At 53.6% G+C, this 22,981-nt stretch overlaps 2 protein-coding genes across 3 annotated transcripts in view; one reads left to right on the forward strand and one right to left on the reverse strand.

The window, feature by feature from the left end:
• Mymk (myomaker, myoblast fusion factor) overlaps positions 1-7,186 on the reverse strand; it is a 10,356-nt gene extending 3,170 nt beyond the window's left edge. Inside the window, exons 1-3 of the mRNA XM_050154862.1 lie at positions 7,017-7,186; positions 2,351-2,465; positions 896-1,044 (exon numbers count right to left, since the gene is read on the reverse strand). Coding sequence (XP_050010819.1) covers positions 896-1,044; positions 2,351-2,465; positions 7,017-7,151 — 399 coding nt within the window. The 5' untranslated portion in view covers positions 7,152-7,186. The remainder of the gene's footprint in view (positions 1-895; positions 1,045-2,350; positions 2,466-7,016) is intronic.
• Positions 7,187-14,250: 7,064 nt separating this feature from the next.
• The window catches only part of Adamtsl2 (ADAMTS like 2), a 32,294-nt gene continuing 23,563 nt past the window's right edge, over positions 14,251-22,981 (forward strand). The window contains exons 1-8 of one of the 2 annotated variants that reach the window (XM_050155234.1): positions 14,251-14,442; positions 16,298-16,388; positions 16,956-17,098; positions 17,699-17,774; positions 18,877-18,979; positions 19,641-19,786; positions 19,911-20,034; positions 22,871-22,951. In XM_050155234.1, the coding sequence (XP_050011191.1) occupies positions 16,299-16,388; positions 16,956-17,098; positions 17,699-17,774; positions 18,877-18,979; positions 19,641-19,786; positions 19,911-20,034; positions 22,871-22,951 (763 nt within the window). In that variant the 5' untranslated portion in view covers positions 14,251-14,442; position 16,298. The remainder of the gene's footprint in view (positions 14,443-16,297; positions 16,389-16,955; positions 17,099-17,698; positions 17,775-18,876; positions 18,980-19,640; positions 19,787-19,910; positions 20,035-22,870; positions 22,952-22,981) is intronic. The other variant, XM_050155235.1, reaches the window with a different exon arrangement.

Below are 22,981 nucleotides of genomic sequence, written 5' to 3' on the forward strand. Positions count from 1 at the left end.
CCCTCCCTCCCTCCCTCCCTCCCTCCCTCTCTCCCTCTCTCCCTCCGAAGCACTGCCTGCCCTGCTCTACACTGCTGGGGTTTTACTTAGGGGAGCCCTGAGAGCCAAAGTGGTCTTGCATGCAATATGCACAGGCAAGGTGAGAACTTGGGGCCTGGGCTGCCACCTGCTTGATCTAAAGCCTGTTGACCTTCCAGGTCTGTGTTTTGGGACTGACTGCTCTGAGTGGGGCCCGGGAGACATCCCTGGGTCTAGTCTGCCATCAGGACCCTTGTTCATGTTGGCTAGCTTAGGTGGGCTCCAGGCCTTGCGGCCAGGAGTGCCTTGGGACTGCAGAGGGCAGAGTAGGTGACAGGCACCAGGGCATCCTCCAGGGGTAGTCCTACTTAAAACTGCTCCACCCCCACCTCAAACCTTCTTTCCTCACAAGAACTATATCCAAAGCTTGCTCCCTTCAGGCAGGTTCTCCAGATCAACCTAGCTGCTCTCCAAACAGCTGTTGTAAGCAGCCATTGTCTCTCAGAATGATAACGATGATGTTGACGAAATAATAGCAGTAATGGTCGTGATGATGAGTGGTCTCCTGATCTCTGGGTACATTAAAAGCCATGCACGTGCCTGAGTTTAGAAACAGTCCATATGGGTATTGGACACAGAGTTTGGAAAAGGAGTTTTGGCTTTACTGAGGACCAGTAATTACTGATGAGCCATCAGGAAATATGGCTTAAGCACGAGTCACCATTTCTAGGGACTCTAGGGGTTTTGACTCAATTCTTATGTTAGTCCACTTTCATATAAGGGTATGAGGTATAGGACCCCATATAGGAGAAAGCAAGGTCATGGGAGAATTGCAGGGTCCCTGGACCCTGTCAGCCGAGACACACATAGTACTCACCCACTTCATAGCGATGATGAGGATGGCCGTACCTATGGGGCCTGAGTACACCCCATAGCCCCAGCGGTCATGGAAAGTCCGCACGGCGATGGTGAGGACACCGAACATCGTGAAGGTTGACCTCTGTGGTTCATCAAAGTCGGCCAGGGCTGGAGAGATGCATGGGCATGGTGAGCTGCTTCCCTCCTCTTGGCTGTGCCTCCACCCTTGGGGACCCATTGGGTGTCCTCTCAGTCTGAAGGACCCAAAGGCCCCGCTTGGTCCCCACAGGGTCTGAATTTTCGTTTATTTGGAGGAAACAGGAGATGCTGCTTCCCCGGATCAGGGTGGCTGGAATTACATGGTAGGTCGAGTAATCGATATTTCCTGGGAGTCCTGAAACAAAAGTCTCAAGACCAGAGATATGTGAGTGGGTGAGTGGTGCATAGGGCTGGGTCTCAGGAGGGACCCTCAGATAAACACAGCCACCTGTGACAGCATCCCTGAGAAACAAGGCTGAGTATGTTTGGTTCTCCCTTTTCTTTTTTTTCCTTTCCCTTTCCCTTTCTTTCTCTTCCTTATTCCTTTTTCTTCTTTCCTCCATCCTTCCTGCTTTCTTCCTCCCTCCGTCCCTTCTGTGAGGGTTTGAAAAAAAAAAAAAGGCCCACTCCACCCCCAGGGAGTGGCACTATTAAGAGGTGTGATTTTTGAAGTAGGTGTGGTCTTGTTGGAGGAAGCCTGTCACTGTGGGTAGGATTTGAGGTCTTAGAATCTTAAGCCAGGCCTAGTGTGCCTCATTTCTCTTCCTGCTGCCTGCAGATCCAGATGCAGAACTCTCAGCTCCTTCTCCTGCACCAAGTCTGCCTGCATGCAGCCATGCTTCCCACCACAATGATAAAGGACTAAGTATCTGAAACTGTAAGCCAGCCTCAATTAAATGTTTTCCTTTATAAGAGCTGCTGTGGTCATGGTGTCTCTTCACAGCCATAGAAACCCTAACTAGAACATCTTCTTTCTTTTTCAAATTTTCGCAGTGCTGGAGAGGGAACCAGGCCAGTGCTCTACCACTAAGCCTTACCCCAGGTCCAAGGTGAGGATTTTGAATGACCCCACGCCTAAAACCCAGGACTGAAGATGACCCCTAAGAGCAAATGTTCCCTTGAGCCTGGAGGATGCTCTGGGAGGTGAAGTCTCTGAACTGAGGGCATGGTGGTCTCTGCAGAACTGAGTGTGGAGACACATTTGGTCTCTCCTTTGTGTGCCTTTGCTTTTCCAGGGTCACAAGTGTTTACAGACATCGCTGAAGGACGTGAAAAGTGAGACTGTAGGCAGCTAAGAAATGTGTGTGCTTCTTAATTAGTAGATTAAGTCGCTGGCTTTGCAAAGCAGAAAGGAGGGAGAGGATCTCAGAGATGGGCTGGGCTCTGGCTGGTCTTGGGGACTGGCTCCCACCCACTGGCAGAGATAGCCACTCACCCATTAGTGAGACCCACATGCTCAGCGCCGTCCCATAGATGCTGAAGTACTCCAGGATGTCGCGGCGCATGAAGCACAGCATAGACAAGCCGGGTCCATCGCAGGCATGGGAGAACTGCAGGGGAAGCACACGAGGTCAGCAGGCCGTGAGCATCAGTGATGGGCAAGAGCTGGTCCCAAGCCACAGACCCCTCACTTGCTGCGAGACCTTAGCGGCTTTGTGTGTCAGCTTCCCCTTCTTATCAGGGCACACAATTGGATACTCCCCCTAGCTAGGTGAGTCCTTGAGGCCTAGAAGTAAATATCACTTTCAGACTCTCTTACCACTGGCCCAAAGCTGGTAGTCACACAGATGAATCCTGCTAAGGAGGGGACCCTAAAGCACCACACACACACACACACACACACACACACACACACACACACACCATTTGCCCCTGGGCTGACGTGAAAGTGCACACGTGTTCCCGCATCAATCTTTGGATGTGAGCCTTTAATCTTGGACCCCTGTTCCTTCAAAAAGGAGGAGGACCTTAGACTCCCCAAAACAGACGCTGATTCCTGCCGCTCTCTTTTCTGCACCTCTCTCCGATACTCTAGCAGGCTTCTTCATGACGTGTAGCTGAACAGATTTGCTCTAAAGCAAAAGGCCCTATATGAAATATTTTCAAGCAGTCAACTTATTTCTTACAGAAAATATCTCTCTCTCTCTCTCTCTCTCTCTCTCTCTCTCTCTCTCCACATTTCATCGTTTTAAGTAATATTTAATTACATGACATAATTATTTTGACAAGTGCGACTGGCCCAAACAAGCCCAGGAGCCAACACAATCGGCTCTTGGTTGAGCCCAGCTCAGCAGGAGGGAGCAGGCAAGCTGGAAAACAGCTCTTGTCTGGAGGCAGCAGGGGCACCACAGGGGGCTGGGGACCCTGGGTGATGGATGTGTCAGGCAAGCACGGTGGGGCCCGCCTTAGAAGCTTAGAGACCTCCTGCTGATCGCGGTTGCACGTGGACTGTCAGTCAATTGAGAGCATCCAGGGGAAGGGAGGGAGGCGGTGGTCCAGCTTCTGTGTCAGGTCAGACTCACCCAGAGCTTTGATAGTGCCTTGAGCTTTTGGGTGCTGCACCTTTTTAAAGGGACACTGGGGAAGAGGAGGCTAACCTACTAGGTATGAGCTCTATTTAGCTCAGGGGAGGACAAGCTTCAGGTGGGGCCAGATGGAAGCTCTCGAGCAGAAGAGGAAAGAAACTCAGCTCTGAGAGGGGCTCCTGCTCTTCCAGCTCCTTACAAAGCCACATCACTCAACCTGAGCCCACCTTCTGTAACATCTGTGCTCCCTTTTGTTGTATAGGCCCCCATGAACAACTAAAACTCTCTCTCTGTGAGATTCTGAAACATCGGTACCTTCCCCCATGAGGAGCAGAAGAGCCTTACTAGACTGGATCCCAGCACAGTGTGCTTGCCTGTGGGAGGGCCAGAGGTTTTCCAGCAGGGGATGTCACTGTCCTAAGCCCTGAGGTTCTTTTGGGCTCTGTGTGACTGTGAACTTCCCTGGGGCACCTCCTGCCCAAGGAGGCAAGGCAGTGATGGGTACACTCCCTCCCCAGAGGGCAGGTGGATTTGGCCCAACCCGGGCTGGACTAGGACATAACTGGGTGTGGCAGGAGCTCCAACCCTGCTGTTCAACCAGCAGATCTAGCCGAGGGGTGCAAGCAAGAGGCTGGTCCCTCGGGGTCTCATCTGTCCAATGGAGTGAGAGCACCTGTTTTGCGGGGCTGGCAAGGAGACCCTGATGATAACTGCATAGCACAGCACCCCACAAGGGAATGCTTGTTCTTGGAACTGATGTTTAAAGTTTGCCTTTGCAAATCAAACTTTCACCCAACCCAAAACCAAGTTAATATTGTGCTTTGAGATCAGTTAGCATGCTGCACTCACCCACAGTGAGAATGAACTCACCTCTGGAACAAACAGTGCAATCAACCTTTGAATTTCTAACGTAACCAAGTCCTTCAGGCTCAGGTGAACGTATGAACTTTGATTGTTCTATATTCTCTATTTCTCCTTTGTGATTCTTTTACACCCCTGACTCAGAGCAGTGTATGTTTGTGTGAGATGTGGTGACCAGGGCTAAGACCATGTGTTAAAATCAGCAAAGCATTGAAAACAGCCCCCAGCCCCCCCCCCCCAAAAGCATGTTGAAAGCAACATGTGGGCACTGGCTGATACTATCTAATCGTGGCTTTGTGTGCTGTTGAGTCAATAGGCTCAGGGAAACAGCTGTCTCCCTTGTGAGACTCCCGGGAAGATTAAGACTCAAATCCTTCATTCTTTTTAGCATATTTGCTGTGCTGCTCAGCATACGGAGAGGACGCTGCTGTCCAAGATTCCTAGATTAGAACCTGCTTTTAGATGCGATGGCTATAAGAATAGGACAGGAGAGAGCAGGACTCTTTGGAATAAATCAGGCCCACTCTTGGGTAACTGACACCAAGAGCCATCCTTGTATTCTGCATCAGCACACCACACAACTGGTGGTTGCCATGGAGGGTCCTGGAGGAGCCACGTGGAAGGCAGAACTCTGGGAGGCACAGACTGTGGCTTTGAGGCCAGGGGACATTTGTCATAGGAGACAGCTGGCCCTGCCACTCTGGGTGGGGTGGGGCAGGGTGGGCCTCTGAGGCTGGCACAGAAGCAGCTGTAGGCCAGCCCAAGCCAAGGCAGGCAGGGTGACTTAAACAGAGCCTGTGAGTTTCTGGGCTGTATCTAATGTGGGCCTTGGCCACAAGAACCTGGTTTCTGTCCCTGACCTTGGGTCTCATCTTGGCTCTGACCTTGACTGACCAGAGTCTCATGAGGAACAAGTGAAGTGTGGGAAAGTACTGTAGGTAGACCAGGATCTCAGTGGTACTCATGGTGACACTGGTGGCCCAGCTTCTCTGAAACTTTTCTCTAATATCAAATGTAAATCACTACCTTAGGTTCATGAGTGATGGTGAGCCCCTCCTCACCCTGGTTGCTGAGGCGTGTCATGGTCTAATATCCTCCCCTCCTGAAGTGAACTCAGAACCCTAGAGCTTCCAATTGCCTTGGAGAAACTCACTGCTGGGACCGCCACAACCAGGAGGTAGACATGTGCCAACCCCTCTCTGAATGCTGTCAGCCCAGAAGCGCTGGCGGCTTCTCCCACCACTAGACAGTCACTCTGGCTTACTCAGGATATCGAGTGATGTGTGAACACACGTGTGTGTGTGCTCGTAGCCTCACTCACTCAGAACCAGCTGAGTATGCTCACACACTCCAGGCTCTTGCCTACTGAGACCCTGCTGCTGGGAGAGATGGACCTAGTGACAGGACACTATTTTCCAAAGCTTTGATTACTTTAAGGAGGAGACTAACAGGCTGCTTGCCAACCCTGGGCACGTATCCTACCAACGTGTGGGCCACACACCACACAAACTCCTGAGGGATGGGTGTGATAGAGAGAAACAGAGGCTGTGGAGCAGTGAGGGAGATGGCGTGGCCCCTGGTGAGGACAGCAGTGAGGACCAGTGTGAGGGTACTCAGAAGGACTCCGGGGCATAGTGATGGGGGGAGCTTTAAGACAGAGAGGATAGATGGGTAGGTGAATGGACAGGGAGAGATGGTTGGTAGACAGATATTAGAGTGATGATAGATAGATAGATAGATAGATAGATAGATAGATAGATAGATAGAGATAGTGAATAGGTATATTAGAACAACAAGACAAATGAGAAATAAATAGATGGTAGATAATTATACAATTAGATAGATGGAAGATTAGATAGACAGACAGAAGCAAGTTGGATGGACAGGTAGATAAAGCCAGAGAGACAAAGAGGGAAAGGAGAAGAAACAAGAGGAGGACAGATCAGGGAGAAGAGGAGGAGGGTGAACTCCATGGGGGTGTAATTCTAGTCATCAAAAGGGCGGGACACAGACCCAGAGAAAGGAGAGACAGAGGCAGAGAGAAAACTAGACATCGGACAAGTGAGAGAAACGGAGGGAGAGAGACAGACACATGGTGGGGGTGAGGAGAAGCAGAGGCCCTGACACCAGGCTTCAGAGAAGCTGGCCAGTGCCAGACATGCCCCTGAAAAACAAGAGACTCACTCCAGGACGTTACCAGGGAACAGAAGGGAGAGGGAACTGAGAAGCAGCCAGCCAGACACATTAACAGAATGAAAAAGAAAGGACTCCGAGAGAGGCTGGTCCTTCTCAATGGAGGAACTTCCGATTCTGGAGTCAGATCCACGCAGGTCCTCTACCTTCCCTCAACCTAGTGGGTCCATTGCTAAGCTTGCTCACTCACCCCTTGTCCTCCCTGGCTCAGCAACTCCGGGACAAAGTTGGTAGAGAGGAGGGTGCGGGGAGCCCAAGAAGAAGCAGCCTGCAAAAATTTTCCTCAACTAACTTACACAGGGCCATCAGTCACATGTCAGCCACTCCCCTCTCCCAAATTCCTGGCACAGCCGGGTAAACTGAGGTCCATAGAGAAAGACAGACACCAGAAAACCTCTCTTTCCAGTCAACAGGATACCCCCACCCATACCTTTCTCTTCCAAATCCTCTTCCTCCATCACCTGGCACAAGACAGTGGTACCGACCCTGCCTGTGAGGTCTTCATCCTAGGCTCCCACTTACCACCACGAAGAACATGGTGAAGAGATAGACCATGGCCTCCATGTAAAACAGCCTCTTGGCCGCGATGCTCACAGTGGGGAGGAAGGCCAGGCTGCTGAGCGTAGGGAGGAGCAGTTTGGCTACAACTGCCCCCATGGACCAGGAGGAAGGTACCGGCTGGGGAGAAGGTGGTGAAGGCCTTCCCGGTCTCCAGGGCAGGGAGAAAAGGAGTCCACTTCCTCGCTTCTTCAGCGGCCCTGACTGCAGCTGTGGCAGCGCCCACAAGGAGGGCTTAAGTGCCCCCAAGGCAGCATGTGTCCAGTGACACATGGAGACGGTCCAACAGCTGATGCCCCGTACCATGTGGCCTGCACTTGCCTCAGATTCTCCCTCCCCTCTCTCTCTTCCTTCCTCTCCCCCGCCCCCCTCTCTCTCTCATTCCCTCAATGAAGTTGTGTTTCTTCCTTTAGAGGTAAGACTCTCAGGGTAGGGGGAGCAAGTTCCTATAAATGAGACCCTCCACCTTCTTGTTCTTTTCCATCCATGTCTTTGTCCTAGGATGAACATGTCAAGGGTGCTGCTATTTGGGTCACAGGTCAAAGGAGGTGAGAAAACTTAAAACTTAACCAATTCTTTTCTGAGGACCAGCAGATAAGCTTCCGGGCTCACCTGCCCACGGGCCCATTTTACTCAACCGCCTTCTCTGTTTAGTTACATTGTTTCTTACCTTAAGCAAGCAGACAGGACCTTCTCAGTTGGAAAGCTGTTGTTCTTAAAGCTCTCCTTCCCTCTTTTAACAACAGCTCCTTGGCCTGACTTCAGGAAATCACCTTCTCCTGTTGCAAAATGTCATAGAGGAATTGTCTGGCAGGGACCCCTCAACCCCCAGCCAAGGAACAACGGGTGTGTGGTCTGAGCTTCTCAGGCCAGCTCTTTCTCGGGTTTGTGATCAGCTTCTTTTGCTATTTGTGCACAGGGTTTAAACCCATAGGCTGAAGGGTTCTGGCAGGTGCACACACCTGTGGGATTCTCAGTGTTCACTCCTGGGGCTCCTGGACAGGACATTCCTTTATGTCCTTTCTGGCAAGCTACTCCCTGCTCCCTAACAGAGGCAGCACCATTGTTGATTTCTGCCTGGGCCTGACTTCATAGAACTTAAGATTGGATCGCATAGTGTGTGTTCTTCAGGGTTTGGCTCCTGTACAACGACCCCTGAGATCTGTCCATGCTGCTGCTCCAGTTCCTTTGGTGGCTGGATGGGCCAGAAGGCTATCCCCTACATCCCTCGCCCTGGTACCTAGACCTTGGGGTATAGCAGGCTCAAGTACCAATACACCCTTAGTGGGCTTTTCTAGGAGAGGTTGTGGGCTTCCTGTCTCTGTGAGGCCTGGCTGCTCCACCCCTACTCAACTGCCAACTCCCACATCCCTTTCTGGAAGCCCCTTGTCTGATGTTGTCTGAGATCCAGTTCTTCTGCTCACAATGAAATATCCAACTTGAGACACACCTGGCCCTGTCGTTCTTCAGTTTAAGGCTTTTCCAAGGTTTTCTAAGTCTCTGGAGGAAGCTTAACTCTTCAAAGAGATCCCAAGCTGCCATATCCATACCTAGACGCACACCCCACCCCTAGCACGTGCTAGGCTCTCCTGTCAGATACAGTATCTCCCCCAGCTTCCGCTTCCTGTCCCTTGTTCCGGCTAAGGCCTGGTTCACTCCCAGCCTGGACAGTGTGTCTGAGATAAAGACTTCTGTGATTGACAGATAGTGAGCCAAGAGATTCCTTCTCTCTTCCTCTGCCCCTCCCCCAACCCCACAGCCTTCCTATCCTGGCCCTCACCACTCTCTCTGATGGAGATGCTGGTGTTGAACTGCTTGGGTCTTGAGCAGGGGATCTGTCTGCCTGGCTCTCTGCCATAGCCCCTTCAAGCCCAACCTAGTATTTGTGGGTCTTCAACAAATACCAGAGAAGTGAATGGCTGTTAAAAGAATGAATGAAAATCCAGGGAGGCGGGGCTGATTTCAGTCTGGGGCCAGTTCCCTTTCCAAATGGGAAAACCAGTCCCTGCTATATGAACACTGGTGGTGGGGGCTGGGGCGCTTCATGGTTGCCCCTGAGCAACTCAGGTGGGGTCTCCCATGCCTGCCACTTCTCCCCTCAGTGGTCCACAGTTCTAACTCAGCCTCAGCTCCCTGCAGGAGTTCAAAGGGGGAGAAGGAATAGGCAAGATGTCACGGCCTTGGGGAGGTGGCAAGGAGCGCTTGCCCCGGAGCCATAAACCCCAGAAGCAGGAAAACATTCCACAGCTGTGTGTGTGTGAGCGCGCACATGTGTGGGTATGTGCACGAGTCTGTGTGTTGCAGCTATGAACTCCAAGCCAGGCTGTAAGCCTCAGGAAGAGAGAGAGGGGCGGGGTGGGGGGCAGGAAGGAGAAGGAAGTGGAGCTGTTACAGATGCTACAGCCATTAAAGAGGAAGGTGCCGAGGAGAAGATGTTTCAAAGCAGGGAGACAGGTGGCTGGGCCTGGGGTGCTGCCCCCCGAGGGGGTGGACGTGTGTGGCACCCATCCCAGCCTGGCTGCCTGGCCACAGACCAGCTGACTCTGGAGAAGGCATCCAGTCTTGAACAGGACTGAAATGACCCTTGGGTCTCTCTGGAGCAGGGGAAGTGATTTGCCTGGGGGCTGGGGTTGAGGTAAGTAGAAAGGCAAGTCAGGAAGCTGCCCTGGGAGGAGGCGTTCCCCTGTAGACCGAGGGAAGGGGTCAAGGGTCCACCTGGGTAGGCTCAAGGCCAACAGAGCCAGCTACCCTGGTCCTTCCCACCTTCGACGCCCCGCCCGCCAGCTCCCTATCTGCTCTGTGCTTTAGCCCAGCAGACCCCAACAGCTGTGCCATCAAACCACGAGCGTCCTTCAGAACACAGCCTGGCCCAGAGTGTGGCTGTTTGCCCATGGCCCTGCCTGTGCACACAGGTCTTGAAAATCACACATACACGCAGGGCTTGTCCAGGGCTAGCTATGTGCAGAGAGCACTTTGTGCTGTGCCTCACGGGTCTTCTGGCAACCAGCAGATGCAAACTGCGGCCTTTTCCATTTTTACAAAAGAAGATCGAGGTTTCACTCAAGGTCACCCAGCCATATCAGACTGCCTGGACTTGTCATTTATTTTCCTTTGTCCTGTGAGACTGGAGGGGCCCCGAGCTGTTGCCTTCTTGTCTTGATTCATGGGTGGGTGCAGTGGGTTCTTGGCATGACCTGGCTTCAGTGCCCAACAGTTCCAGGTGGCATCCCTTCTCCGCCCAGCAGGTGGCATGGTCCCAGTGGGACCGTGTAAGGGTCAGCCTCTAGGCCACAAAGCCCGGAGCGAGGGCTGACCAGTTGGTCCCCCCTTCCCTAGCCCCTCAGCTGAGGGAGTGGCTGGGTTTTATAGAGGTGCTGACACGCATGGAATGCTGAGCTCTCAGCCTTCAGGACAGCTGTCTGTCTGCCCAGCCCAGGAGTCCTGTGCCAGCTGCCGTATTGGCCTCCTCCAAATTTTGAACACTCGGCCTACAGTAGTGGGTCACCTCAGAGCACAGAAGCCTTGTTCCTGTCTGGGGTCTACTGAAGTTAACCTGGCAGAAGAAAACAAGCTTCAAGTCTCTTTAATTCTATCTTTGAGGTCTGTGTCTAAGCTGCCTTTTGGGGTTCTGTCTGTGTGCAACACAGGGACTGTGATTGGCAGCTGTCACAAGCATGGGCACCTCAGGACACTGCGGCCTGTTAACATGCTAGAAGGCCGAGGAAACGTCTGCCATACGGCCCCACGAACTTCTGCTGGCATCTGCACAAGGCCGAGGGGCTCAGGGCAGGCCAGTCCTCTAGTAAGAATTGTTTGGTCTGCCCCACGTATTGGTGGGCTCTCACCGTGGAAAGACACTGGCTATCTTCTGGAGCTGGGTGCTGGAGCAGGGCTGGGTCTCATCTGATTCCCTGCTGTTACCTAACCCCCAGACTGTCTGGCAAATGGCATTCACTGCATGAGGCCAGAGGAGACAGCTACAGGCCAGGTTTTTCTGTGGACCCAGGAACTTGGACATGACTTGTAAATCTTCTCTACGAAAAAAAAAAAATCTAACTCTAAGTTTTAACATAGCACTCAAGCTTCTAGATGTAATCTGGCTTGAAATAGCTATTTCAAAACCTTTCAACCATTCGTATTTGGACCTCAGAAGCCCTAACTAACCAAGAAGGCCTAATCAAGCTTTTTATCATTCTTTATTACATTTGTCCTAACCCCTGGATTAGAAGATTCAGGCTAGTGGTATAGAAGTTGGTGGAGATGCCCATGGGTCCCTTGGGCAGGAGACCTTCTCCTGGATTAGCAGGTCCCCTGGGCTGTCCCTGGCTTTTGCTACTGTGTCCATACCAACCATGGGCAAGTTGTGATGTCCCAGGAGCAACACAACTGCAGTAGCAACATTTCCCAACTAGCATGAGCCTGAGTGTCCAGCTTCTTAGATTTCTATTGATGGAGTGCCAGCAACTGCTCACTTGTGGTCACCCTAGGGCTTCTAACCCTGTCCTTGATTAGGTTTGGAGGCAGAGGAACCCCCGCTTTTTGTGGAATCTCAGACCACAGTAGCCTGAGGAGTCTTACCTAGCCGGAGGCCTGGGTTCCCCAACTTGAGCTTCATGTGTAGGATCCCCACAAAAAGCCAGTATTCCTGGATGAGATGGGTGGCGAACTCAGAAGTCTGTGTAGTGGTCTGACCTAGGACATTCTAACCTTCTTGTCTCTCGGGGGTCTGCAGTCTCCTTTCTGGGCAGCTTACACTGGGTAGAGGGGTAGTGACTCAAATGTCCTTTCTTCTGCTTTGAGCTAAACCTCAAGGGGAGTCCCAGCCTCAAGTTAGAGAGGCCATTCCAGCCAAATGGGGGCGGGGAGCTTTCCAGGAAAAGAAGCCTCAGAGGAGCATCTTGGGGGTCTCAACTGTGGGGAAGAGTGATGGGGCAGAGCCTTGAGGCTGTCGGACAGGAGCCAGACTAGAGGCCTGGAGCCGCTGGCTCCTTTGGTGACTCTAGGCTTCCTCAGGCCCCAGAAGTTTAGCGGGTGGAACCGAGAACAGGGATACCGTGGCTCCCTGGACTACATGGACAGGTGATTTATGGGACTCAGTACAAAATGCCCCCATTTGGAAAGCAGGACAGGACTTTCTCTTTCTCGGTGCATCTCCCCTGGCACGTCATGACCTTTTTATCTTGTGGGGCACTTGACAGTAAAGTGTCCCCCCTCACAGGTGTGAGGGAACCCACTGAAGATAGAGAGTAGCAGTTATCACTGTGTGGAAGAAGAGCGGTGTGGGGGGCATTTTGAGTCTGTTTCTGTTTCTCTGAAATCCTCAGCCCATTGTGGACCAGGTAGTTATGCCATGGCTGCCATAGAGTCTTGAATCTGGAAGCCCCAAAGCGTCAGGTGTAGGGAAAGAAGGCACAGATAATTGCAGGGAGCCAGAGTCTAGAGGGTCACACACTGGTGAAGGTCACAAGGCCAGTGGGATACTGACCCCATGGGTATGTCTTCCAGGTGGTCAGACTATGGCCTGTGTTTTGCCAGGCTGAGGGAAGATGCTAGGTGGTTGTGTCAGTTGGGCTGCGGGGTCCCTCCCAAGGGAAACTGTTAGTCACCCTGGCACAGGGGCATGTGGGAGCCAGAAGTGCCAGGAGAGGCTGGGTCTCTTCCAGGTTGTGCAGGGCCTGGGAGTCAGCCAGGATGGAGGAGAGCAGTGGCAGAGGCTTCCAGAATAAGAGAGATCTGATCTGTGTCTGAGTGAGATCCTGTGCGTACGTGCGTTCATGCGTGTGCGCTTTGTGATGGGTAATAGAATGTCTGTGCTTCAGCTCGCTGGCCCCAGGGGGCAGTGTGGGCCTGGGTAAGGGTCAGGGGAGGTCAGGGTGCCAAAGAGCAGAAACTGAACACCCTAAGGTCAGCTGCTACAAAACAAGGGGAGAGTGAGACCTGATCCCTGGACCCCCCTCAGGCTCTAAGATGGGAGAGTCAGCCGGCAGCTCTGAAGAAGCAGGCAGAAGAAGCTGGCGTGTGGAAGAGGAGCGGGCATGTGGAAGAGGAACATGGCACTCATATCTGTCCCAGCTTTAATGTGTGGCCTTAGGCAGGTCACTCCATTTCCCAGCCTTGGTGTCTCAGCTATAAAGTACAGATAATGAAGATGCTTGTTCCCCTCACTTACAAGGCTGAGTGTTTATTGTAACTACTGACCGCTTTGTTTCTGGACTTTGTCTGGTGGTCAGACACAATACTTCCCCAGGGTACAATGCTGAGCAACCTAAGGAGGTAACTGAAGAAGCTCACCATCCAGCAGGGAGGGAGGGAGGAGGAAGAGAACGAAGAAGAGGACTTCCAGTCCTTACATTGTGGAGGCAGGGGCATGGATGAAATGGCTGAGCCATCTTATGGGATGCTTCAGTATCACTTGCCCTTTGAAGGGGCCTGTTTTCCAGGATACAGTGCTCTGGAGAGTCAGACACATCAGGGCAAACATCTTGAAGTCTGCTAGAATTCATGGGTAGGACTGACGTTGGGCATCCTTCAGCTCCAGCTCAGCAAGACCAGAATCCTAGAGTTCAGCTGGCTTGCCACTCGCTGCCCAGCTGGTGTGGGGTCCAGCCAAACTGATACCAAGCATCTGCCAAATACCCAATGCCTACCCTCAACCTGATCCTCCTAGGCATCGGTCAGGTCAGCAGGCTGAAGCACCTCTTCCTCTCTCTGGAGCCATTGTTTGGTTGATCTCTGAACGCCCCTCAGTTCCTCAGGTCTGTTCTCCAAGGATGGAGGGTGACCTGGATACACACAACTTCCGGACCTCAGTGTCTCCCTGTGAATGGGAGTTGGCAGCTTGGACAACACATGGTTCCCAGCCTCCTATAGAAGCTGAAGTTGGATGGGTGGGGCAAGGGGGCTCTTCCTCCACCTTTGTCAACCTCCCTCCACGTGACCTCAGGCTAGTTGCTCCATTAGGGTCAGTCACTCTGGACCCAGGCAAGCCAGTCCCAGGCGCACTCACGGCTTCAGGACTGTGGCGGCAGCAGTCAGCAGGCAGCTGGACAGCCTGGCCATGCTCCAGAGGCGCAGAGCGGGTTAAAGTGTGCGCCCGGCCAGCCGCCAGCAGGCTGGGCGGGGGAGCAGCGGTGGGAAGTGTGAGTTCCTCCCCGTCTGCCTGACAGCTATAAAGGCAGCTGCGGCCACAGAGCAGCCACTGGGCTGAGCGCCCCTCCTGGGAACCCCCTCCCTTGAATGCTCTTTGAAGTGGGAGAGGGAGGCAGCTGGGGAAGCAAGACAAGAGACAGACAGAGCCCGCACTTCTCTGCCCTCCTCTTCCTGCACGGTGCACCTGGCAGCTAGCTCTCACCCCTTTCTCTGGGAGGACAACCTGCTGACCCTGGGTGAGGTAGGCCGCCACATACTTGTCCCAGCACATACTGTGGTCTCTGGGAGGTGTGAGATGCAGCTCAGTCCAGGCCAGACAGCTGCTCAGAATGGGGCTGGGGGATATCCTAGCCCCTGGGGAGGGTCTTTATCTACAGAGGAAGAGGGAGCAAGCTGCACCACACAGTGGCAGGGTGGCCCTGAGGCCACAGCCTTGGTGCTAGCAGTTGCTGTCTGTGCTGCAAACCGCTGCTGTGGGCCTAGTGAAGGTTTTGGACCCTAGGGAGAGATGGATCCTGTTTGAGCTGGACTTGGCTGGAATCCAGCAGTGTCTGGGAGTCTTAATGAAAACCAAGTGTGAGACTGACTGGGCACCTGTCTTCGGCGGGTGGCAGGGACTGGGGAACCAGGGAGGCCAATGGGACTATGTGGGATGGGGGTTCGGTGTCGGAGTGAAAATGGGGATGCAGATGGAGACCCGCAGGGGGAGAGCAGACAGATGGGGTAGGGGAGGTGGTGGGCAGCTGGTGGGATGGAGGGGGTCTCAAGGATGAAGCTCCCCACTTCAGGATCCACAGTATCATTGCATGCATGGTCTGTCTGGGTGTAGTCTGGGTGTAAGGGTGTTGCTGGCTTAGCTCCCACACACCTGCAGGTGCTTGGGGAGTGAGGGATGGAGAGAGGGGAAGGAGGGAGAGAGAAAAGGAGGAAGGCAGGAGGGAGAGAGGGAGGGAGGGAGGGAGGGAGGGAGAGAGAGAGAGAGAGAGAGAGAGAGAGAGAGAGAGAGAGAGAGAGAAGCACATAGTTGGTGTCAGTGTTTCGAGGGTGCAGACAATCTCCAGACTTTCTTTCCCTGGAATTAGTGGGTGCTGGGCTAGGCCCCTGAGTTTGCTGTGGGGTGTGGGGGCAGTAGGCTGCCTGACTGTGTGGCTTTGGGTAAGCTGACTTTTCTCTCTAGACTTGCTGTTTTCTGAAATCCATTGTCTAACTCACTGGCGGCTGACGTCCACCTGAGACAAACTCTAGATAGAGGGCATTAGCTCTTCTGTAAAGACAAGGTTTATGCTGAGGCTCAGGGGAGCAGTTTTGAGAGTTGGGGCAGCAGGGCTAGATGCTCTCCTTCATTTGATTCTTCTTCCCCCTTGGTGGGTGTTGGGGTTTCAGGTGTTAGCTTGCTGGGAAGGAGTCAGAACAGGGGCCCTGGGCCCGTTACACACACAGGCACAAGCTGTGCCTCCTTCTGCATCTCCCCCACTTCCATGTTCTCTCAAGAGAGAAGGCCCCAGACTCCTGCATTGTGCCCCACCCGAGGACCAGAATACTGAACACCCGGCTATTGAGGATGTTCCTCTGACAAGGGAAGGCTGCCATTTCCTGAGGATCATGGGGCAGGGGACAAGTGAAAGTAGGGAGGAAAGGGAGGACACCCCTCATGAACCCTACGGGGTGGTCATTCTCTCACGTGGCCTGCACGTTAAGCAGGTAAAACTCTCAAGATGCGCTGGACAAGGCAATGGACTGAGCCCGGTTCCTATCCGTCGTCATAATGACCGCTCTACCAGGCTGGGCTCCATCCTCCTTGGCTGTCTCTGTTCTTCACAGCCGTTCTCCAGGGGCAAAGCTTGGCAGAAGACCTCAGATGAAGGGTGTCTCAGACTTGGCATTCCTATCATCCCTTTGTGCCTAAGCCGGGCAGACATCTGTAATCACTTACCAAACTGCTTGCTGAGCCCAGATGGATGGATCCGTCTCTCTCAGATGGCAGCCACTACCACAGGATCCCAGATAACCTTACCACATGGGGCACTGGGAGAACCCTGAGAGTCTATCCCCAAAGCAGGGCCTCACCTAATAGTGACAGTGGTCTTGCTTCATAGGATGGACGGCAGATGGCAACATTCACACTGGGCTTGGTCTTTGCTGGCCATGGCAGTTGTGGCTGGGGGTACAGCATCTACTGAGGCCTCGGTGAGTAGCCTTGTCCAGTGCCCACCCTCCACCAGCTTCTCAGCCAGTGTTGAGCTCCCTCTCAAGTGGGCTGGCCTTGGGGATTGTGCAGTAAGGGCGGGCACATGCCCAGGGGTGTCGTTGTTCCCTTGGGCTCCAGAAACTTGTTCAGAGGGCCTGTTAGACCTGCCCCTGAGCTGGGACTTTGGCCGTCGTGGAGTCCCTGACCAGCTAGCCAGAATGTGAGGGGTGTCTGGTGTCTCTCCTTCCATCAAGGGCCTAGAGTAAAACACATGGATGGAGGTATATGTGAGGGGAGCCTGCAGGTGTAGTGTGGCCTGTGAGGAAGAAAGCAAGGTAGGTTAAGATATGCTCCAGGTTCAGCCCACAGGTGGTCTCCAGCTGGGTTCTCTCCAGTCATCTGTGAAATTTGAACTCAGGTTTCTGAGAGACCTAGCCAACAGCCCCTCAAGAGGATGCGTCATCTGCTCCCCTCAGCTGCCAGTAATGCCTTGTGGGGCTTGGGGTGTAGGTTCTCCTGTGTTGTGGTTGAACCTTCTGCTCACTATAGGGGGGCTTTTCACCCAGGACAACAGCCCCACCTCCAACAGCCTGGAGGGGGGTGCCGATGCTACTGCCTACTGGTGGGGGGAGTGGACCAAGTGGACAGCGTGCTCCCGAAGCTGTGGAGGCGGGGTGACATCCCAGGAGCGCCACTGTCTGCAACAGAGGTGAGTTTGTTGAAAGATCAGAGGCAGCCTGATGACTTTTCTCCTGGGCTCGCATTTGGTATATGCAGGCTCCTCTTCCCATTGGCCTTCACAGGGCATGGAGCTACTAAGAGATCCTTTGCAACAATGTTCTGGGGTGCCAGAGAGGGAGCGTCAGAAAGGAAGTTCTGGCCTTTTTTAGAGCTCTGCCATTGAGGAGTGAGCCTCCCCTGTCTTCTGAAGCAGGGAAGAGCACAGGCAAAGTTTTAAGAAACTTTGCTCTCAGAGGGACCTGGGTTTGAATCTTGCCTCTGCTACTTCTAAGCTGTGTGACTTTGGGCATCGGTTTCCTCATCCATGGCATCACGTGGAGAGCATGAAGCCAGCTGATGTTTCTGGGCACACACATGACATCACATGTTTTTGTATGTTCGTAAGGGCTTCAGCAAACATGGTTGTTATTCACTGTATAACTCTGTGGCTGGTACTGGGAATACAGAGGGGAATCAGATGCCATCCTAGGAGTCTGGGAAGCTACTGGAAGCTTGTAGATGGCAAAGCAGGTGTCAGGACCCATAGCTGCCACTCCAATCCTGGCTTGGTACCACATTTTCCCACCAGGAGGAAGTCTGTTCCAGGAGCAGGGAACAGGACCTGTGTGGGCACATCCAAACGGTACCAGCTCTGCAGAGTGCAGGTGAGACCAGATGACTGAAGCACGTAGGTCTTGGTCTTGCCCCTAGACCAGGGACATCCTTCTGCTGCCACAGCCCTTTTACGGAGAGTCCAGCGCAGCTGGCTGATGCCTAGGCTAACACTGGGTCCATCATGCATCACATGATGCATGCTTTGTCTCCTGCATGTTGGGAATGGTAGGATGGCTTGGACTCTCACCTATTCCTGGAAATCTAAGTATAGTTTCAGAAGCTGGGGTCTTCCACCACAGTCCCAATATGCCTTGAACATTTGCACACCAGGAAGCCACAATAGTTACACCTTCTTCCCACCTATGAAGCAGTCTTGCTGGGCAGCCACCCCAGGCCTCTTGCCCCAGCTCTTAGGTGTGCCCGCAGGCACGGTTTCATTAGCCTTGGCTGGACAGCAAGGTGGCAGAGGCTTGGGAGGAGGCACTGATTCCAGCCAGGGCTCTGAGGAGTACCCTCTCTGGGACCAAAGTCAGTCTGAAACCTGGCTGCTTATCCGAGAGCCACCAGGGAATGGTGGTAGAGGTGCCAGTTCTACCTGTCTTACTCGGCTTGCCCAGCTGTGTGCACATGTGGGGTGTGAGAGCTGAAGGGAATCTAGTGGCCACGGCTAGTCGTGGAGTCAGGGTTTGGTGGTCATTCATGAGCTCCTGAAGGAGACAGACACTAACCTAGTTTGGAGTCTATCTCAAGCATGGACAATTGCCCCCTGTACGCCTAAGGTTCTTCATACAGAGTCCGCTCCTGCTGATTCAGTCCCTGTGTGTAGCCATCAAGTACACTGGATTAGTTATAGGCACGTTGCGCCCAGATGTGTACACATGTGGAGATGTCCACATGCCAGAGGAATGGAGTGTGGGGAGAGCCACCAGTGTCCCATCTATCCCAAGGTCAGGGTGAAAACCAGAATATTAGGAAGGCCAGTACCCCATGGTACTGGAAGAATAATCACTGTCCCTTCTGAGTAGTTGGAGGTGAAGGGGAGTGAGACCGGGAGCAGGGGGCAAAATGGACTGAGCTCCCCCCCCCCCAAGGATCATCTATAGCCACTTCCTGCTCAGTTCCTCCTGGAGCCTGTGCGCCTTCTTCTTTCAGGAGTGTCCACCGGATGGGAGGAGCTTCCGTGAAGAGCAGTGTGTCTCCTTCAACTCCCGTGTGTATGACGGCCAGGCATACCAATGGAAGCCTCTCTACCCGGGTACCTGAGCTTCAGGAATAAGCTCTACGGGTGGGCATGTGGGGAAACTAAGACTCAGAGCCAGGTCTTGTTGAAGGCTGCGGTGGTCATTTAAGCTTCTCTAGAAGAGGGCCTGGAGGTCTGTCCCCTCCCTCCCTCACTCCCCCGTGACCTGTGACATCACCAGGGACAAGTTGTAGAGCTGAGTTTCCTGCAGGGCTGCCCTCAGAGGTCAGGGCTCTCCCACTGTCCCTAGGGGTTAGACAGGAACCAGCCCAGACAAATGAGGACTGGCTGAGGTCTTATGGGACTGGGGGGCTTGCGTGTTGTTCCGCGCCCACCTTTCTCCCTCTCTCTCCCCATGGGAGAGGAAACGAATTGTTCAGGCACAGTGCAAATGAGCTGTTCTTCCCCCACCCTGTGGAAACACTGAGGTGTCCAGCTCCTCTGCCACGGGAAACCCTTTTGTGGGTCTCAGGTGTGACGCCTGCTGACAAGGAGGCAGAATTTGGAATGCAGAGCTTGGAACTGGGCTCATGTCATTTCTGCTACCAGCACTTTGTCAGGTCCTTCCTTTTCAAACCTCAGCTGCCCCGTCTGTGTAATGGAGAGGTGCTGTATTAGTAGGAGGGGATGGGTTCAGCACCCTCTCCCCTGAGACTCTCTACCTCACCCTTCCCAGATGACTACGTCCACATCTCCAGTAAGCCATGCGATCTGCACTGCACCACTGTGGACGGCCAGCGGCAGCTCATGGTGCCGGCCCGCGACGGCACTTCCTGCAAGCTCACCGACCTGAGAGGGGTTTGCGTGTCTGGAAAATGTGAGGTTGTTAAACATTGTACCAAAAGTATAGCCGTTCTCACTGCGCTGGCCACCCTGCCTGTCAGAGGCAGAGGCGCCCCTGTGCCAGTCCCAGCGCCCCAGCGGCCTCTCCCCTTGCTTCTTGCAGCCCATTGGCTGTGACGGAGTGCTGTTCTCCACCCACACGCTGGACAAGTGCGGCGTCTGCCAGGGGGACGGGAGCAGCTGCACCCACGTGACGGGCAACTACCGGAAGGGCAACAATCATCTTGGTAAGAGCGGGCGTGGCAGCCTGAGTGGGTGTAGCCCTGCATCCCACCTGCCAGGTAGGTGTCCTGTCCTGGGTCCTCTCCTTCTCTGCCCAGGCCCAGGCAGAGGTGTAAGGCTCCTTCCTGCTGGCCATAAAAGGGGCTCTTTCATCACCTGCACACCAGTGGACATAGTATGGGATCACATGTGACCTTTGAGGCAGTCTTCAGGGAGGACAGAATGGGGAAAATGAGGCATGAGTCTTGGGGTGTGTGGGACTTGACTCTGGATGTGCTAGCTTCTGGGCTCAGACTGAGCCTCCTCTCCCTAATGCTGTGTTTAATGACCTGGTTTGCATCTGACCCTCATGTTTTGGATCCACGCATGAGACAGACCTTCATGTAGCACTTGTGATAGCCAGTGCACTACAGAATGCATTACTGTGCCCCAAGAACTGCGTGCAGAGTCAAACTAAGTTATCATGGAGGAAAAGAGGGCAACTTGAAATCCACTTAGCAGATGGGGAAACTGAAACTTAGTGTGGGAATTGAAGGCTCAAGTTCTCCCAGGGAGGCAAGGGAGTCCCATCGAGACCCCCGGAGGGCCCACGAAGTCTTGTTTGCCCCCCACATGAGAGGTGATCACAGAATCAGTGTGGGCTCCAAGAGTCCCTGCGGAGGCCACCAAGAATGAAACACCAGAGGGTATAGGGAGGAGACTGACGAAGGAGGGGTGGGCACAGCAGCTGCTTGTGTGTACGGAGTTGAGTCTGCATGCCAAGTGTCTCCCTGGTGTGGTGGGCAGATACTCTTTCTTTGGAGGCCTGCGAAAGGTGGAGTGTGGCAAAGCTGGGCTGTTCCTCTGTCCCCTGCTTCTTTCCACATGCCTGCTGCACAACTTTCTGCTGGACTTGAGGCAGAGATGGAGTCAGGGGTCAGAGGTCAGAGGTCAGGCAGTGCCTCTCCTTTAGAGCACTCAGCTCATGTCAGATGCCACAAGGCCCACCAGTCAGGGCCTGTGCGCTGGGTGATGCTACTTCTGGAGAGGCTGAGGTTGAAGTGAGAACGATCCCTCTTAATGCTGCTGAGTGTTTCCCAACCAGACACAGAGCCAGGTCTGGCCAGCATTAACTCATCCACATCTGGGGACATCGCTATAAGGCAGCTGCTGCTACTGGTGCCCAACGCTACAGAGAAAGCAACGGGCTACGGTGACCTGAGTCTAAGGCCCTGGGTCTCAACCTGGGAAGCTGGGCTCTGGGTCCTAGCTACAGAATCACATGTCTACCTTGAAAGATATGGGCTCCCTAACCCTGTTCAAGGCCAGGCCGTGTCCTGAAGCTCATGGGAGTCAAGCGCTAACTGCTCAGGAGTCTTGTGGACCACTTGCTAATTTAAAAATTAAAGCCAGGTGGAAGGCCGTGGGCTGATAGGGAGTTCATCAGGAGGGTTCTGTCTTCACCCAGAAGCTCCCTTAGACTCCCATCCCTTCGTTCTGAGGTTGGCTGTGGTCGGGGATGGGAGCCCTCCCTTGGGTGCTATGGGGCTCGCCCCGTACACTTGGCTCATCCGTGCATTGTGTTTGCCGGCACCCTGTGGAGCTCTTGGTATGTTGCCTGTTGCTGGCCCCTGTCGGCCAAAAATTAAAGCCAGATGATGGTGTGTGCCTGTAATCCCAGCACTTGGGAGGCAGAGGCAGGAAGATCACTGCAAGTTTGAGGCTGCCTTGTTCTGCACAGCAAATTCTAGGCCAGTCAGGGTCACATAGAGAGACCCTGTCTCAGCAAAGTGACCACTTCCCAGTCCTTAAGCCTCAATCGGCATTTTGTCTTATGGCCATGCCATCATGAACCTCTTTCCTGCTTTCTGCCCGGAGACACCACATGAGCAATGCACCCTCCAGCAGCTACACTAGGGCAGTGTGCAGCACAAAAATAGCTCAGTGCTGCAAACCAGAGCCCCTCACCCCTGCTTCTCATGTGAGACTGTCTCAGAGCGGACCCATAGAGGAGGGGTCGGGTCAGGGACCAGGCGGGAACATCTGGCCCTCAGCGGCTTGAGTGTGGCCTCTGCGGCCTTCTGCAGGGAATTTAGGATAGGAACACCAACTCTATGAAACCATGTCCTGAGATCCCTCTCATCTCCCAGGAGATGGTTCTGTTCTTTTTAACTCTTTCCTGCCGAGACCCTCTCCACCAGCAGCTGTGGCTCTTTGTTCCCTGCCTCCACTCCTGCTTCCTGTTGTACTTGGAATTGTCGATGACTGTCTCCCCACTACTCCAAGGCCTGGGTGATGGGGTCTGAAACGGCCGGCAGCGCCTCTTACAGCCCAGGCCTGTAGACAGTAGCTCTTGCAGGGTGGTCGGCTTCTATCTGAAGAGCTGGTACCCACTCTCTTTGTGTGGATGCATCAAGCCGTGGCCATCAACAAGATGTCCTGAGAAGATGCGAGTTGACAATAACCATGTGTTGACATAGTTCTGGGGTCCGTGTCTCTGGACTAGATGAGAAAAATGGAGGCCAAAGGTCTCTCAGGTGATAAAGTAGAACATGATCTATATCTGTGGACTTCAGCGTGTTTAAAGTCTCTGCAGTCCACTGTGTCCCTTGTTGGGGGAGGGGCAGGCCAATGGTCTTGATGGAAGAGGGTCAGCTTTCTGGACAACATGAGCAGTTCAACAGGACTAGGTGAGATCGCACACCTATGGCTGGGACAGCCTCTAGGCGGGTGCCCCTTACCTCTCCAGAGCCCACAGATGGCACTGACACCCAGGAGTGGCTTTGCAGGGGACAAACGGCAGCTCCCTGCTGCAGCATCCTGCCTTCCCTGGCTTTGCTCACAGATGTTCCTATTCTCCAGGTTACTCTTTGGTGACCCATATCCCAGCGGGGGCCCGCGACATCCAGATCGTGGAGAGGAAGAAGTCAGCAGATGTGCTGGGTAAGTAGGTGGAACTGGGTGTGTGTGCGT

This window comes from Alexandromys fortis, unplaced genomic scaffold, assembly GCF_014885135.2.
Source record: "Alexandromys fortis isolate MF-2015 unplaced genomic scaffold, M_Fortis_MF-2015_v1.1 scaffold_72, whole genome shotgun sequence".
In the NCBI taxonomy this organism is placed as follows: domain Eukaryota; kingdom Metazoa; phylum Chordata; class Mammalia; order Rodentia; family Cricetidae; genus Alexandromys; species Alexandromys fortis.